This window comes from Branchiostoma lanceolatum, chromosome 12, assembly GCF_035083965.1.
Source record: "Branchiostoma lanceolatum isolate klBraLanc5 chromosome 12, klBraLanc5.hap2, whole genome shotgun sequence".
Lineage (NCBI taxonomy): Eukaryota > Metazoa > Chordata > Leptocardii > Amphioxiformes > Branchiostomatidae > Branchiostoma > Branchiostoma lanceolatum.
This window is the reverse complement of record NC_089733.1, coordinates 5,861,610-5,878,845: the sequence shown is the minus strand read 5'-3', so window position 1 is coordinate 5,878,845 and position 17,236 is coordinate 5,861,610. Positions and strand designations below refer to the sequence as shown.

Below are 17,236 nucleotides of genomic sequence, written 5' to 3'. Positions count from 1 at the left end.
TATCACACAGGCTTCCATAGAATATCTCGAATGCATTTCGAGCGCACCGGTTGCGTTGCCGTCGGAAATTCGAATACCGGATTCGGAGATTAGAATCAATGTTGTTGCAGTTTTGTGTTCGAGGACACAAAACTCCCTCAACTTCTGGCGCATTCCGCATCGAAATGTGTGTTTTCTCGGGTGGGTATGACCAAGGTATGACATAAATAAAATACAACACGTTGTATTCCGCATCACCCTCGGTCCCAGCCCTCCCGCGGGTCGGATCGCCCTCCGGCCTACGGCCGTCGGGCGATCCGACCCGCGGTCGGGCTGGAACCTCGGGTGATACGGAATACCCCGTGTTGTTTTCTATATGTATGTTACTGTATATAACTGTATGTTACTGTATACAAAGCTAAAGGTAACTTTGAACGTTGAACAGAATGCTTTTGTCCAAAGACAAATTGTGCACTGACGTATAACTAATTGTCCGCAGAGTCAGTCCAAGTACCGGGAAGGCGGTCGTATTTGACGACCTCTCCACGTGGTCACTGATGTCAGCGTCGGAGTGGCCCCCTGGGACTGCAGTTCTGGCAGCGTGGTCGCTGATGTCTGCATCGGAGTCGCCCCCTTGGACTGGAGTTCGGGGGGGGTGGGCGCGCCGACCCGGTGGTGCAACGTTTGTGTTGGAATGATATTTCTTTAGTCTATTGAAGTGGACTACTTGGTGTTTACCGTTGTCGTCTCGTAACTTGTATGTAACCCCTAGCTCGAGTCGGTCTACCACTGTGTACGGTCCCTTCCACCTGGGTTTTAGTTTTTGTCGCACGGTGGTGGGATCATGAAGCCAGACCCTGTCTCCCTCCTGATAGTCTCTGTGCGACACCTTGGCGTCATATGCCAACTTTTGTTTCTGGCCCGCCAATCGAGTGTTCTGTCGCACCTGCTTAAAGGCCGTCCGGAGACTGGTCGTTAATTTCCGAGCATAGGACATTGTTGAGGGGGTAGTTGGCGATGCTTGTGGGGTCGGACCGAGTATCACGTCTGCTGGCGGGTTTGCTTCCCTCCCGTGGGTAAGGAAAAAGGGTGTGTAACCTGTTGAGGCATGCACCGCAGTGTTGTAAGCGAGTAAGACGTGCGGGAGGTGGTCATCCCAGTCATCACCGGTGGTAGAGACGTATTTGGACAACATGTCTTTCAATGTCCGATTAAAGCGTTCAACTAGACCATCTCCCTGTGGATGGTATGGGCTAGTCCGGCTCTTGACTATGCCAAGAGCGTCGTATAGGGTTCTCATGGTAGTTGCTTCGAATTGGCGTCCCTGGTCCGAATGGAGACTCCTCGGGACTTACTTACTTACTTACTTAGGCCCTTTGCCCCTATCAGAGCATAGGCCACCGATGATTGTCCTCCACTGTACTCGTCTCTGGGCCTTCCTTCTGAGGTCCTGCCAGCTACTGCTGATGCTCCTCATCTCCTCCTCTGTGTCCCTCCTCCAGCTGTTCTTTGGCCGCCCTCTCTTCCTCTTACCCTGGGGATTCCAGGCCAGGGCCTGGTGTGTGATGCTGGATATAGGCTTTCTTAGTGTGTGGCCTATCCAGGACCATTTCCTCTTGAGGATCTGACTTCCCACTGTGCTTTGGCCTGCTCTTTCCCACAGTTCCTGGTTACTAATTTTGTCTGTCCACCTGATTTTGAAGATCCTTCTTAAGCAAGTGTTCAAGAAAGTTTGTACCTTGTGTTGTGTTCTTTTTGTGATCCTCCAAGTTTCCGAACCATAAAGTAATACAGACTTGACATTAGAGTTGAAGATACGTAGTTTTGTGGCTATGCGTATCACCCTGGAAGCCCAGACATTCTTCAGCATGATGAAGGCTGCTCGTGCTTTCCCTATCCTGGCTGTCACATCTCTATCAGTGCCCCCCTGACGATCTACGACGCTTCCCAGGTACACAAAGGACTCAGCCTCCCTCACTTCGTCCCCTCCAATTCTGACTGGTATGTTGCTGGTTGTGTTACTCTTCATGAGTTCAATCTTCTTTTTGCTGATTTTGAGCCCTGTGCTAATTGATGTTGTGTCCAGAAGGGTTGTTTTCTCTTGCATCTGCTTGTGGCTGTGTGAAAGAAGTGCCAGGTCATCGGCAAACTCCTCGGGACGCCATGCTGTATTGTTCTGTACATCGTTATAATGTCAGATGAAACACCAAGTTACACAAAATGCGGTGAAACTTTACTATTTGTTTTGGATTACCAAGTTACTTGCATTTTTTTGACTTACTTGCATTCCGTGGGTGGTTCTTCTAGATCTGTTCCATCATAACCATCACTATCATCATCATCCCCGCTCTCCAGAGGTGACTCCCTTCCTTTTCCTCTTTGGTATCTCATGTACCTCTGTCATTGGTCGATCTGCACATCTTCTTCTGTCCGTCAGATCCCACATATCTTCCAAGAGACGGTTGATCAGTCATTTGATGTCCTCCGCTGGCCGAGTGACCCTACGGCAGTGCCTTGTCATCTCTGCAGGTTTGATGGAAGCAGTGATTTTCTTCTCCGTGGGGACCACACCCTGCTTCGCCCCTTTTCGCTTCTCTCAGTCTTGCGTAGTCGCTCTGGTCCCAAACGAAAATGCAGCTGGTAAGTTGAGCTTTTTGAGGCTTTCGCCTTGGTAGTCTATTCTCCTCATCTACGTCTTCTCGGACTGTAGAGAGGCCTTCGTTTTCCTTTTACTTCGGGAAGATCTTCAGTGCTTTTGCTCATTTTGCTTGCTGTGTAATTCGGATTACCCTTTATCAGTGACAACAGCTTGTATTCTTCCTAATGTCTGAGATTCTTCACCTTTCAGCCCTTGTTTGCTGATTTACAGTAACATAGTTTATCAATATTCCACAACCCAGGTGAACAAATAGAATATAATATATACTCTACATTGAATGCACTCAGTACATACTTGAGTGTGCCTTGAATTTTGAAGAGATGAGGCTACCCGCCAGGTCTCCTTCGGTGTAATTGACATGGGGGAACTGATCTGTCACGCTTAAGAACAAAATTAATATATGTTAACAGCCATGTAAAGGATTATAGTGAAATACAGACTTTGAATACTGTAAAATTGAGCGTAACTAACTATCTGTATGTATGATATGACCAGACCTAAGCTTGTATAACATTTTTTTAATAATCCAGACAGATTATAATCCGGATTTATAAAATTCCAGTCGAGTAAGACTTTTTGACTAGACTATAAAATTATTTATTTCTACAACCTTAATGATACAATGTATAAACTATAACTAGCCAGACAGGCTCAGGAGAGGAATGAATTAAGTAACTGTACCCTGCAAATTGTTACATGTGTTGGTTTTAATACATTTAAATCAAATTTGTCAGGCTCACATATAGTACCTACTTAAGGGTCTTGACTACTTAAGACCACTCGGAGTAATACAGGAATGAGTAACAGGTGGGGAATAGAAGGAAAATTTGCGACTGATATACAGCTATAAAGACTTCTCAGCTGAGCACGTACACAATCATCAACACTCAGCGTAGTGTTTAAATGTATATCCAGGTAATATCTCCAGGACCGATAAGTAGATTTAACAGGAGTGTGCATTAATCCGTTGTGAAATTAAGTGGATTCTACTCTAAGTGTCTGTCAGAAAAAGAGACATCAAATACTTATCGCGTTGTCTATTTCTAATGCGCACTGATACGCTTGATAAGAAACATAATATCACTGACTCCTCCTCTACTCTCTCATCCTTCTGCTTTGCTTTCATATTGTGGATCCATGACTTTAAGTCTACATTTCATACGTAGAACTTTGGTGAGGTGAATACGAAATAACTGTCAGTTATGTGAGAAGTTCTCATGAACTGTCATAGGTGATACTTAAAATATGCATGGCGTCATTTTATTATGTTACTTTTATCTCGTTGTTATCTGGAGAACTTTGGTGATGTGAATAAGTAATAACTGTCAGTTATGTGACAAGACACTAGCTCTCATGAGCTTAACCCTATTCAGACGGGGGGGGATGGTTTTCAGGCCCGCGACAGCTTTCATGTGTATAACACCTAAACGGCTAACGCCAGAGCCACTAATTTTTTTTGGCAACAATTTCATAATACTTATATAAGTTGATAATTTTACGGATTTCTGCCGGGTATGTTTTATAAAATTCGTTAATTTCACTTTAAGAATATAGTCTTCAGCTTTTCATACTAACTATACCGATATTTTCTTACATCAATTACTGCAATTTGATGTAACTTTGATAATTTAATATTAATGAATCGTGTAATTTCATGACGTCATTGGTAAAATCCGAGTAGCGGACCATATTACATTTTTGTATTAGCTCATGTATATTTGTTTTACAAAACGTGTGAACGTTTTAGTCTATTCTTATGTGTTTTGGCGTTAAAAAAAGGTTATAAAAATCATGACAATTATGTAATCTGACTTGTAAATCATCTCCTGAAAATTTGAGGTCATACGCGATAAGCACTTTAGGTGTTACAGGGCCGGGCCTCAAAAGGGACAAGCCTCTTTGATATTACGGTTTTGCGTAATAGAACGGCATCTCGAAAAACCCCAAGTAAGCCTCCTCAAGTACTTACGTCATCATCCAGCCGCCACCAAATACCCTCCCCGGCCAGAGCGTACACATGTGCCGCCATAAAATAGTGCGGTCAAACAGGGAGCGTCTTTTGAATGTGCGGCTAATCTTGATTTTGTTTTTGGCTTTGATTGCTTTCGTACTGGCTCTTGTGATTTTTGAACAGTGTACGCTGTAAGGAAATCTTTCATTTGGAGCTTAGAAGCATTCCAGATGTTTACGCGCATGGATACTAAAGGAATGCGTCGGTCCTATGCGGTGTGGAATGTACTCAGAACGGGGCGGCCATCGTGATGTGAGGATGAGTTCTTATTTAAACAGGAGACGTTTTCTGGCGTTGAACATGTCGGGGAAAACGGAATGTTTACCGAAATTCTCGCCACTGCCGGCGGAAATGTAATCATTGTATTTGTGTGTGTGGAACCTGGAGGCTGTAGACGATTTTTCTGTGATTTTTGTGCGTGTAAATGCCAGTTTCTGTTACCGACTAATGTAGTCAGAGAACAAAGGCCCGGGGTACCGTGGTCTGGCCATACGTGATCTTTGTGTGCGCTGAATTATGATACTGGAAACCTCGCTCGTTAGTGGGCTTAGGGCCACAGCACAGAATATTGAAGTATATAAGTACCAACAAAGGACCTGGGTTTTTTTTTTTTTACCTTCGTATTCTTGGAAATGTAACTAACAACCTTGTACGTGCCATCCTTTGTTTAATTGTTATGTGCTCAGTTGTTCGATTTTGAGCTGCGTGCTTAGAATGCAAGCAATAATGACCTAGTGGAATCTTCATGAGTGTAGAAAAATTGAGTAGCTTTTTCAACCCAACAATATCCTGTCATTTAAAAATGTGATTAGCTTATTCGTTCCCATGTGTGTCTTATTTGCTGAAAGATACATGTGTGTGCAATAAAATACGTTGCATTAAAGCTTATATGTGTATTTCTTTCCCACAGGTCTTTGCAGTTTGAAAGGATTGTGACATCACAGAAGTGATGACTGAAGTGTTCATCTCCAAGTGTGGCAAATCATCTCAGTATCTACAACAGACTGCTGAAACAACACAACCAGCCCCTTGAACAACAGAAGCTGGTCCAATGAAACTACAAACACAGAAAAAATTACAGATAGATGACAGAGCAAAGATGTATTGGCTACGGTGCGACATCCAGCTTACTCACATAGGGTTGTTAGTCAGGTCTATAGTATTAATATTACAGCTGTCAAGCCTCTTGGAAGCCCAGACTTCGGGGACTGTGCCTTTGGCTCAGTGGGGACTTGTTCGGCTTAGTCAGATGGGTTTGCTGGATGTCAAAACCACAAATGATGCATTATCCCTTTTGCTCTTGTTCCTGGAGTCAACAGAAAAATGGATATTTTACAGCATATATAAACTGTTTATCTGTTGTAGTTGCTATAAATCTGCAACTTAGTACAGTATCAGAGTATGTCCACTTGGAACGGACTGCAAGCCCAGTGTGTTTCCCTCCCCCGAATTTAGTTGCAAGCCCATCCCCATTTTATTATTTCTGGATGTTTGCGAACTAAATGTCTAAGTTAACACACTCTTTAACCGACATAAACGCAGCTCCGCTTGGTACTATAAAACCATGTGTGTAACAACTTGTCGAGTCTTGCTTTTTGCTCCCCCATGTCTTGGCCTGGTCCATCGTTGGACTTGCCTGGGCCATGGGTGGTTTGGCTTGTTTCTCCAAAACGCTGAAGATTCCTCGTGGAAATCTGGACATCGATACGTTATTGTCATTGCTGTCCCGGTGTTGAACTTTTTTGTGATGAGTAAGGGTTTTTCACGCTTGTGCAAGAAACAGACTCTGCCAGCAAAGAGTTCCAAGATCTTTCTCTCACTGACAATGTAGTACGATCCCAGATTGATCTTCTCAACATTATTGATGACCGTCTTCACTTCTGCTGCATCCCCCTCCTCTGACTCAATGGTAGACTCAGAATCTGACAATACGCATGAAATGTCTATTTCTCCCTGTACTGTAGTTCCAGATGAGATAGTCATAATGGAAGGGGTCCTAAAACGATTACCAAATAGCCCAACTACCAGTCTTTCAGATACCCTGCCTCCCAGATACGTTTCCGGGCCTTGACCTCGTATCTTTTTTTATCTCGTCTCGATCATCATACGTCACTGCGCGCCCTTTCCCATGCCCCGGAAAGTGCACGTTCTACTGGGGCCAACTGACCTTTACCTTCTTTGCTATGTTCTTAATTGTACAAGAGCGACCGCGTCTGGCGGCTGACATGATGCTGACCCCAGTAAAGTTCTCACGGTCTGTCATCACTTGAATCCCCGTCTCTTACGAACATGGAGATTAGGTTTAGTACAATATTTCTTTTGTTCCTGTTCATCGCGTTATCATTAGCACATGTGGTATTTGTGGTATAAGTGATTTCTGATGGCGTCTACTACGGGCCTGATTTTATCTGGCTCCCTCTGGTACCTAGCCAGTTGCTTCTCTATGTTTGACTTTCCCTTCCTTGGCAATTCGCTTAAGGCCCGGTAACCCGTGGGTTTGGTGGCATCAGCAGGGGTGGCGAGGGTGGTTGTGTTGTTTTTCAGCTGTTTTTTCCACCTGTTGTTGATCTCTTTTTCTTGATGCCTGCGGGTTAGTGCCTGAATCCCCTTCTCTGTATACGCGTTCCAAAACGCCTCTAGGCCATCCCCAGAGGTGTCCTTGACTCTAGTAATGGTTAAAGAAATAACATACCTCATTAAATCATTGCCTTATTGCATCCTCCGCTTTGAACAAAAACTTTGTACTAACTCTAAAAGAGACCTATGATATATCAATAAGTTCAGCTTTTGCAAAATGATGCAGACTGTTTAGTCTTATGTGTCTCGTCACCCACATTCCGCTTTCCCAAACCTTAAAATTTTTGTCCCGAGTATCCAGATTATAGTTAGGCTATAGGCTATGGGGAGTGTTGTGCGCGTAGGATATTGCTAATTTTGTGTTTGTTGAAACTGGCCATACAGCCTAGCAGTCACGTTCTAATTCGTGTTGTTGATATGTCGAAGTTTAGCCATGTACTCTCCTGGTATAGAAAACACGTCCTTCTGTCTTATTTGCAGGCCTAAAGAAAATGGCCGCAACCGATTTCTACTATTTTCAAGTCTTGGAAAGGTTGGCTTCCAGAAACAATAGAAAAACAGCAAAGAAAATGTCCAATACAACATACGTAGAATGACCAGAACTGTACTATACGATAGCAATACTTTGGCACCCAGTTATAATTTTTCCCATCCATTAAGTAAAACCTCATGAGTTACGTATCCAGTAAACATGTGGACGACGTTCAGTGAAGTAACTGTCGTTGGTTAGTTAACTACAAACTTCAAATTCGCCTGCCAGACGGTAGGAGCTTATCTGACGGAACAGCCAGGGTGGAAAAAAAGCGAGGTTTCGATTTCTTCAGCATAAAAACAGTCACATACAATCTTACATTCACCTGAGGGAACATGGCGGAGAATCTTGTCACTCTTGGGGGACACTTGCGCTCAGGCGATGGCGTGTACGTGGCCGGCTGGAGAAACTTTATCAGGTTATCCACTGCATTATCCCCTGGCGGGGTGGATAGCTCGTGTGCACCTCCGTCAAGGTGTAGGTGTAGGATCTTGGCGCCCCTCTGGTCTTAGGCTTTGCGTGGTCGAAGGAATGCTAATTGGGAAGGGCAGAACATCCAGCTTACTCAGTGTGTGTTAGTCAGGTCTATTAGTATTACAGTTGTCAAGCCTCTTGGAAACCCAGACTTCGGGGACTGGGCCTCTGGCTCAGTTGGGGCTTGTTCAGCTCAGTTAGATGGGTATGCTCTATGTTCTTATTATGTGCAATTCTTGCTCTTTTCCCTGATTCTTTGCTATGAGACATTAAATCTGCTAGATTGAAATCTCTACCCTAACATACACATTACTCCCTCCCAAAGCCCAGCCCGCTAACAATGGCCTCCTCCATTGCCGTGCTGAATTCCTGCTGAGAGAGGGTTGCCATGTTCTGTGGCATTGTCAGGGTAAAGACACAGGTGTTTGGCACTGGAAGGCACTTGCAACCTGCAAGACACTCGTTGAATTGTAGAAGTGGCTTCATCTGCCCGCCAGTTTGTGGTTCAGCGTCCATGGCTGTGACAATCGTTAAGAAGTCACCTAGGGAGACACGGCCATCACATGAACGTTAATAACAAAGAAATACATTACTGTAAGTCTAACTTGAATTGTACTAAGTTCTTGTGAAATGATTGTGACTACGAATCATGCAAGGTATTAGACACTTCAACAGCATCTAGCATGATGCTTGGCCAAGACAATATTGTGATGAAGTTCTCCCTCCATGATTCACATCATGCAAAGTAGTGTAAAATGTAAGTTTACAAACATGTACACCTATTAAAAATATCCAACTATGACAACTATGTAGAAAGCTTTGATTGTTTCCATTTCGAAAAACATTATTACTTATACAGTGGTGCAGAGCTCAAGGTTATAGCTTATGTTAGCTTTGATTGGCAACAATGCCTTGACTGTTAACACTTTAAGAAGCTTCCGTTTTTAATGTATTTGAAGGGAATGAAAACCTGACTAACTTTCTTCTACACAATCCATCCACTTTGTCAGCTTCTGCAAGATGTCTTTCTGTCTCTCTTTACGGTTTCACCCATCTCTGCCCATTTGACATCTAGTGACCGTTTTATGTCATCTGCTGTGACTGGTTCTGTTTATTTCTGTAGTAGCGCTCCACCCAGCTGGGGCTCGCTCTCCAGAACATCGATGTCGATGGCTGACTGTTGTGATTAGAACTAAGAATTATATATAATATGTAAATACCATACATGTTTTACATAACAAATAGTTTAAATGAGTTCAAACTGATATTAATCGTCAATACCGACCGGTAAGCATCCTAGCACACCGTGGCATGGACTCAAAAACAATAAATACATCCGGCATGTGGTGGTCGGGAACCTGTTACCAGGGCGGCTCTACGACAGGGCTAGGCGTGCGGGTTGGCTCGGACTCAGCGGCAGGGCTAACCGTCTCCGACCCGGGCGGCTCTACGGCAGGGCTAGGCGTGCGGGGTGGCTCACACTCAGCGGCAGGGCTACCCGTCTCAGAGCGGGGTTGCGCCTGGGGGGATGGGGGTCCGGATTGTACGGGTACATCTGGAATTAGGAAGGAAACGACGATGCATTAACTGTAAGATATTGGTGTACTTGTGTAAGCTTTATGGAATCCCGAAGACAAAGTCTGGAGATTCGGTGCTCTACTGTGATGGTTCCGAGAGTAAAGCCAGGGCTCCGATGATCATTTCTGATCCTTTATTTAAATCCTGTGTTCTTGGAGGATACGAGTGGCCGACAGTCTCAAGATGACAACGCAAAGAAAAGGGGATGTCACTTCCCTGGTCCTGGAGATTAGTGGGGAATTCCCCTAAAAACACCGAGTTCTCTCATCTCTCCCAGATTCTAAGTGTTGGCGAATAATCCAACTGTCACTTCCCCTGGATGTAGCGTACAATATCCAGGACTCCAAAAGCTCTCTCTCTCTCAGTCATAGACTTTTTATCCACTTTGGGTTCTACATCTGCCCAAATTTGGTTAAACCAGTCTAGAATCGATCAATATGTTTGGGCCGTTCTTGTACAAACAATTTGTAAACTTGAAACTTCTCCAACCACCTTGATTGACAACTCTTATGATCATTCGTGAATAACTTCATTCCTTTCAAATTAAACTATCATTTGTCTCCGGTTTGACCCCAACCTTGAGCGGACGTGCGATGGGTTCATGTCCTTTACCTCACAATTTCTGACAGCAGCTTGACTGTTTCAATATTTGCCAATCAGACATTCAACATTCAATCTATTTTACTAAAAGAGTCGTAGCACTAAGGTGGTATCGACAGGTGACTCGAATTACCCCGAAATGAGGGGCGACTTCCTTTCCGTGCACTGCCATCTGTCGGCCATCACGTACTTGACAATGCGTCCTTAAAGAGGGAGGTTCCACTATAAAACCACCCAATAAATTCGGCTAGTGTAAACTGTGTGGGCTCAGTCCACCACTGTCTGGCATGCCGTGCACATGGGTGCCGGGGCTGCACAGTAGAGTACCAAGTACTAGTAGTTACTGTATTGTATTATGGCGATGAACTTGACTGACTCGGGTTTCTTGGAACTGTTGGCGACTTACAGAAGGCTGGGATATCAAATATGGCGTCGCTGACATGATAATAAATAATCAACAAATAGTTCGCGCCCATCAACCGAGATCGACTCGACATTCTGTGCAGTCCTGGCTCCTCTTTTTCAGTGAGTAGCCAGTTTTACCTCAAAGGCAGAGAGAGCGACTTGGAGCTGGGCTTCGCGTCCTTGTTCGGCGACTGGCGGCTGGACTCTCCGCCCAACAGCCTAGACTTCAGCAGGCAGCGTCACCGAGAGCCTCCCAGTGCCTCTCTCAGCTCCCGCGACCAGGACATCCTCATCCGGCGACAGGCCAGCAGAATGGAAAGCGGCGGTGTGGGCACCAAAAGTCATGTGTGTGTGCTCTGCCGTAATGACGTGTCCGCTGTGGCATGCGACGGGAGAGGAGGTGCACACCATCCGAAGTATCGCCCGCAGAACACCAACCACTTAAGTCTTGGAAATCCTGCAGTCCTTCAGCATCCAGTGGTCCTTCCTTCTCCCGCCACACATACTCTAGCTCAATAAGGCCTGCATCCGCATATGTAGCAAAGCCAAATGCATATAGATTACAATACATGTGATTCATCTTTGATATGCTACCTTGCTGTCCCAGTTTTCTTTCAGTTTGGGAAGTATTTCCGTCCTGTAGTCTTCCAGCAGATTATTGAATCGCTTGCGGCGCCATCACCCTTAGTATTATCTAATGTTGATACCAGCAGGTTGTACTTCTCTTCGGTGTTTTCTGGGGATGAGGTCAGCTCGGCCATCTTCTTAAAGATGAATTTGAATGCATCGAGCTGATCTTCAGCAACACCACTCGAGACTTGCTGTAGACCTAGTACCTACTGTGGAGGTTTGAAATTAAAATCAAACTGGAACGTGCCACAAAAATATGTCGGCTTAATCGTGTAACAACAACAAAAACAGCTGAAAAGGCAGTTTTATGTAACACTACTAATGTCGACCAAGTCTGAACTAGACAGCACTCTCCCCAATACAGCGTTATGCAATGTTGAGTCACTGCATTTTGGGGCGGGGGATACAGCTAGTATGATGAAGAAAGCAAAGTCTGAATAACAAGGACAGCTAGCCAGCTGTAACACTTTAGACACGCTTTGCCGAGCTTGATGTCTTTGCGTTCCTTTTTTCGTTGTTTTTTTTTGCTCTGGTTTACCCCTTGAAGATGTCAGGACAGTTTGCTGTCCATCTGGTGTTGTGGCTGAAGGTGCGACCAAAGGTTTTGTGGCCTCCATAAATCTCTTGCAATGCCTTGCCCGATGCGGAGAAGTCTTGTACACCCAGGATGCTGGCGGGACCGCACATGCCTGTAGCGCAGAATCAAGCCTGTAGTATGTGAATTTGTGTTGTTTGAGCACTTGTATTCTTATAATTAAAAGTAACAACAAAGCTGAACTGTCTCTTTACTGATCTTAAAATCGACTCGCTAAAACCACAAGTTCACAACAAAGTGATAAAGACTAAATGATTAATCTGAAGTTATCGGTAAACCGACTCGATCGCTAAAAATTACAAGTTCGCTAAACCTGCTCGTATCAATCTCTACCGACTGGGAAGTACATACATGTCTTTTGTGGTTGGGATTAGGGATCTGTGAGGTCAAAGGAAGGAAGGTTTAGGATCAACGGTGTTTCCTCCTCAGACGCGTGCACAAAGGGCTTACTAATTCTGCTAAAGCACTGGAATGGGTTAACATACCTTACTTCACTCACTTTAACTTTCCAAAGCTTTGTTTCCTCATCGGTCTCTCCTGCCCCATACCATCTTATGTAAGGTATTTCATAAGTATTGTCTACTAGCAGGAAATATTGTAGTAGCATGTGCCCCAAGCTTCATACCAACTGTAGATGAAATTCTCTTTGCCCTTCTCTTCGATTCAAACTCCTCACACCTATATTCTAATAGGCGATTAGTATTAGGATGGCGTGCGGAAGCTGCAAAGTACTTAACGAATGTTCTTGCAGCTGTGGAAGATGCGCCTATCTCTGAAAGATGGCTAGTTATGCACAGGTTATCGCTCTTCCCCAACTCAATCTCAACTCGCCTGGTCCCCTTCAGGTGTGTCAGTTTTGAACTTGCTGCATCTACTTTTGCTTCCTCTGACTTTTCGCCGCTCCCTTTCATCCCTTCCACCATTGCTGCAAATGAAGGAGAATAGCCATGTTAAGCACATTTGACAATGCTTGCACCATCAAGCCCCCATGTCACAATCACATTGATCGCGTAGAAGAACCCTGGGCCTCATCCCGAAAGTTGACGTTTGGCACATATGTCTTGTACATATCTTCATTGTTAAGCCATTCCCCTACCATGGCCGCTCGTAGACGTATGGCCAAGTTTTCTTGGTTAATGGCACTTTTAAGGCTGCCCAGTGTTGAACATATCTGGAATAAGTGAGGACAAGTGCCAGCAGACCTTTGTACCAATTCTTCATCTCCCAGGAGCTGCTACATCAGCTGAAAGCAGACAGACATAATATGAGGAAAGCTGTGATCCACTAGTCCAGGGAGAGGTCCTGTTTTGGGGTCAGAGGGGCAGTTAGCTAAGGTCAGAGTAGGAGTCAGGCTATCTGAAAGGGAAACAGTGTATTGAGGGGATGATTAAACGTTTCGAAATCTACATACTTGTTCTGCCATATCTTTTCCTTCAAAGCCATAGAGGCACCAGTGTCTAACTAAGGGGATGTGGTAGGAAGGGGTATAGAGTGGAGGTGTTGGGTGCGGCTTAGTGTTCGAGGGGTCATGCGTAGGGGTGATGGTTACAGTAGTTGAACTAGGATTGATCTCATCCTTATCACCTATAACATCGGACGCTAAGGAGTCTCTGGGGTCGTCCACCAATTCTTCGTCGTCAATGCGGGCAGGAGGCACTGTCGAGATTTTGCATTAATTAGTGACGAATTATGTCTGAAACATCAAGTATCATGTACATGGCATTTCTGTCACCGCACGTTATGCACTGTCGGTTAAGCATCTCGCAAATGTTTCTGTGAATCTCGTCCTGATCTTCCGGAGTGTGAAATATTGCGTAACCACAGTCGTTGCATAAATCCCCGAACATGTTCTCAATTCTGTCAGTATCCGCCAGATCTACCTGTGTGTGGAAGGTAAAATATGTATGGTTTTCCCTGACTTCGTGGGCTTGACTGCTAGCTGGGTCCCTTGAGTACATATGATGATATTGTGGCCCTGAAAGACACAGTCCCCTCAAGGAGCCTGATATTCCACGTGGCGGTTGTAATTTTAACGCGTATGATAGCATAATCCTATTGATGATGATACATCTGTGGAATTATGTAAGTGGGAGCAATGTGCCAGTTGTGTTACAATTACTTGTCGATGATGTTTGTTCAATTTGCTTCCTGTCCCCCCAGGTATGTCCAGTATCAGGGTGAAGTGGCAGAAGTTGGCAGAAGTTACGATGATTACCGAGTAGTTTTGAGGCTTCCTGGAGTCAGATGTGACGTCATTTTAAACCGTTGCGTAGGGTAGGGTGGCAGGCGGAAGTCAGGTGACGTCATCCTAACATCTGCCACTAGCCAGGGTAGGGTGGCAGGTGGCAGAAGTTAGGTGACGTCATCCTCACTTCTGCCACTAGCCTGGTTATATTTAATATTTTATATAATCAATATTTTAAGCATAATTTTTGTGGGCAACAAAGAAACACTAGCCTGTTGAAGGGGGAAGGAATCAAGCGACGGTGGCGGGGATGGTCCAGGCTGTGAGGGTGGCGGGGATGGTCCAGGCAGTAGCTGTGGCAGGGGTGGTCCGGGTAGTATCTGGTCAGCTGGTGGCTGTCGTCCTGCAGACCTACTTACAGAGCCACCTTTCTCTGGGAGAATATCTCCCTTTGCTGCACACTTGCCTCCATCAAGGCTCTACGTTGGGCCTCCAGACGAAGGTTGCCATCAATAATTTCTACAGTGCACGTAGGCACTTTTTCTGTGTCAGTCCACTACCGACTGGCAATCCTACCTACAGATCAATCCAATCAACGCCCCTGCTGACTGTCATCACAAATCGTTCTCGAGTATTTTGCTTGAGAATGGTTTGGGAGAACAGCGCGGTGAGGAATTTGATGATGGCAGACAGGACGTCTGTAATTGCTGTCGTGTTTGTATCCTTCGATAGTGGCATCACTCCCAAGTCATTGAGGTCGCTGTCCTCCATGCAAAAACTTGACTGCGGAGAGTAAAAGTCCTGAAAGGCAAAGTCCAATACCTGTAGATCTGACGAGTTTATCGTGCTTTGTCCTGAAGCATCAAGATTGACTTTGGACTTCAAGCGTCCTTGCTCTTCTCGGAAGGTGTACATGAGGGCCATACTCTCCTTCTGAGCTTCGACAAAACTAGTGCAGGAAAGCACAGTCTCATCTCGGCCTTTGCCAAAATCTGTCTGATTCTGTATGCTCATACAGAGCTGCTGATGGTTAAGTCTTGCAAAATCTTCTTATCCCCACCCCCGTGTAAATGTACGAAGCTGTTCCTGTATTGAATTGTAGAAAGTGTTGGATGTTTCACACGCAGACATACCGATGCTGCTGTACATTTTGCGGTTCGACTGTCCTCCCTACACGCATCCTGAATACAGCTGTCTAACAACCCATGGTGCGTGGCTCTCCAATTCCTTGTCAAAGTCCCACAACTTGAAGTTCTACAGTTCCTGCAGTGCACTGCCAGCCAAAGATACATTGCTACATAGTAAGCTATTATGCAAGAGCAAAGTGAGAACAACGGTAGCTCATTAAAAAAAAGTCTTCTAGTCGACAGTAACTGCTGCACTGCCAGCCATAGATACAGATTGGCGCCAACATAGTATTCAATCAAAAGACGCGAGCATTCTTAGTTAGGTATTTCAATACTTTCCCGCTAAGTCCTTTCTCTTCAAGCTTCTGTCGTGACTCCTTCCAACTCTTCCACAGGGTTCCAAGCTTACCATCTTGCGTCAAAATCACGGAATCTCCATTTCGTCCTTGGTCCTTTTTCTGACAAGAAGTTCACTGGTTTCATCAAAATCTCCAAATCCAAAGACATTCAGAGGCCCACGACGCCTCGAGCCGCGTTGAAGGTGATTGTATCCCGAATTAGGTCGCTCGGCAATCCGAGATATCTCTCTACGAATACTTGCAAGGGACGTCTCCGTGTCTCGAAGGAGACATGATAACTCGTCCAACATGCTTGTTTCGCCCTTCATACCCCCACTCTCCGCTGAGGTGGAAAGCCGCTTCTTTCATGTCTCGGAATTTTCTGGGGGTGCCTCAGTTGCCCTCATTAGTTCTCTATGCAACTGGCGGCGCAGCCACTCGTCCTTTGTTCCATCTAAAATCCTAATCAGAATGTTGTCATTATCAGCTAGAGGCTGTTCCCTCTGTCTATCTGCGCCAGACCGTACTGCTGTAGGCTTTCACGGGGTAGTTGTACTATTGGCCATTGGCCTCTGTAGAAGCTCCCTTGTTGGTGTGGAAGGGAGTTGATGTGACTTAAAAATAGGTTGACTACGCACCACTCGTTGCCATAACGCGGGGGCGGGAACACCTTTGTGATCTGGGCTAACTGCAAGGAGATGGTCTTGTAGAACTGAGCGGAGCTGTCTTGTTTTGTTGGGGATACCCGCATGTTTCCTTCCAATGTTATTGAAAGCAGCGTGGATCTCTTCAATACCCTGCTCCCCATGAAAACCAAGGCCAAAACCCCATTTTCTGGCCCGTTCCACAACATGGTCCTCCAGCATGTGCATCTTTATGGGGATGCTGTGGGTGGGGAAGGTCTCCCTGAAGTAGGCCATTAGGGCTTGTATAGAAAAGAAACAAAGGGTATTGATAATTTAGATCCCATATGAAGAAGAAAGATATGTGCAAAGTAGATGTGTTGACCCAATAGAGTCATACCAATTCTTACATGTAGATACCTAGCTCAGCTATCTCTTCCTCTTGCATTGGCCGAGCATGTGAGCTAAGTCTGTGGCATGCAGCAAAAAGCTTAAACAGCTTCTCGTACATTAGCTGCATGCAACGTGCCCTGGGAGCTATGCCAAGTGGAAAGTCGTAACTTTCCACAAACTCCATGGTGGTGGTTACTGAAGCAAATGTCAGGTCCGCAATGGGCCCATCCCTTACAGAGGGAAAAGTATATACACTCGGAAATCAAGGACTAAGAATAAAAAATAACAACAATTCTATTATTCACATTATTAATCACTGTCCTCTGTCTGAATTTAACTACCTCTAACCTCTGAGTGGAATATATAAATTGTTTCATTGTTTTGTAACTGGCAATACACATGTCACATACATGTACACACACAAACATGCACTCGTATTCATGCATTCTGTACCTTGAGCATTACGTGAACATGGTTCTCAATGAATGCTTGACAATCAATGGTAGGCCTCTTTTTACCTTGTTCTGTTT

At 45.0% G+C, this 17,236-nt stretch overlaps 1 protein-coding gene across 1 annotated transcript; it reads left to right on the top strand.

The window, feature by feature from the left end:
• Positions 1 to 9,573: 9,573 nt before the first annotated feature.
• On the top strand, positions 9,574 to 14,262 carry LOC136445677 (uncharacterized). The gene is made up of 3 exons (XM_066443810.1): positions 9,574 to 9,775; positions 10,937 to 11,215; positions 14,201 to 14,262. Exons 1-3 carry the CDS (start codon positions 9,574 to 9,576, stop codon positions 14,260 to 14,262), a joined length of 543 nt encoding a protein of 180 aa, XP_066299907.1.
• Positions 14,263 to 17,236: the final 2,974 nt, after the last annotated feature.

Excerpts from the sequence above, each read along its gene's own strand:
- LOC136445677 (XM_066443810.1), top strand. The coding sequence starts at position 9,574 with ATGTGGTGGTCGGGAACCTGTTACCAGGGCGGCTCTACGACAGGGCTA. Across the intron at positions 9,776-10,936 it reads GGGGGATGGGGGTCCGGATT|TGAGTAGCCAGTTTTACCTC; the intron begins GTACGGGTACAT and ends CCTCTTTTTCAG. Across the intron at positions 11,216-14,200 it reads GGCATGCGACGGGAGAGGAG|GTATGTCCAGTATCAGGGTG; the intron begins GTGCACACCATC and ends CTGTCCCCCCAG.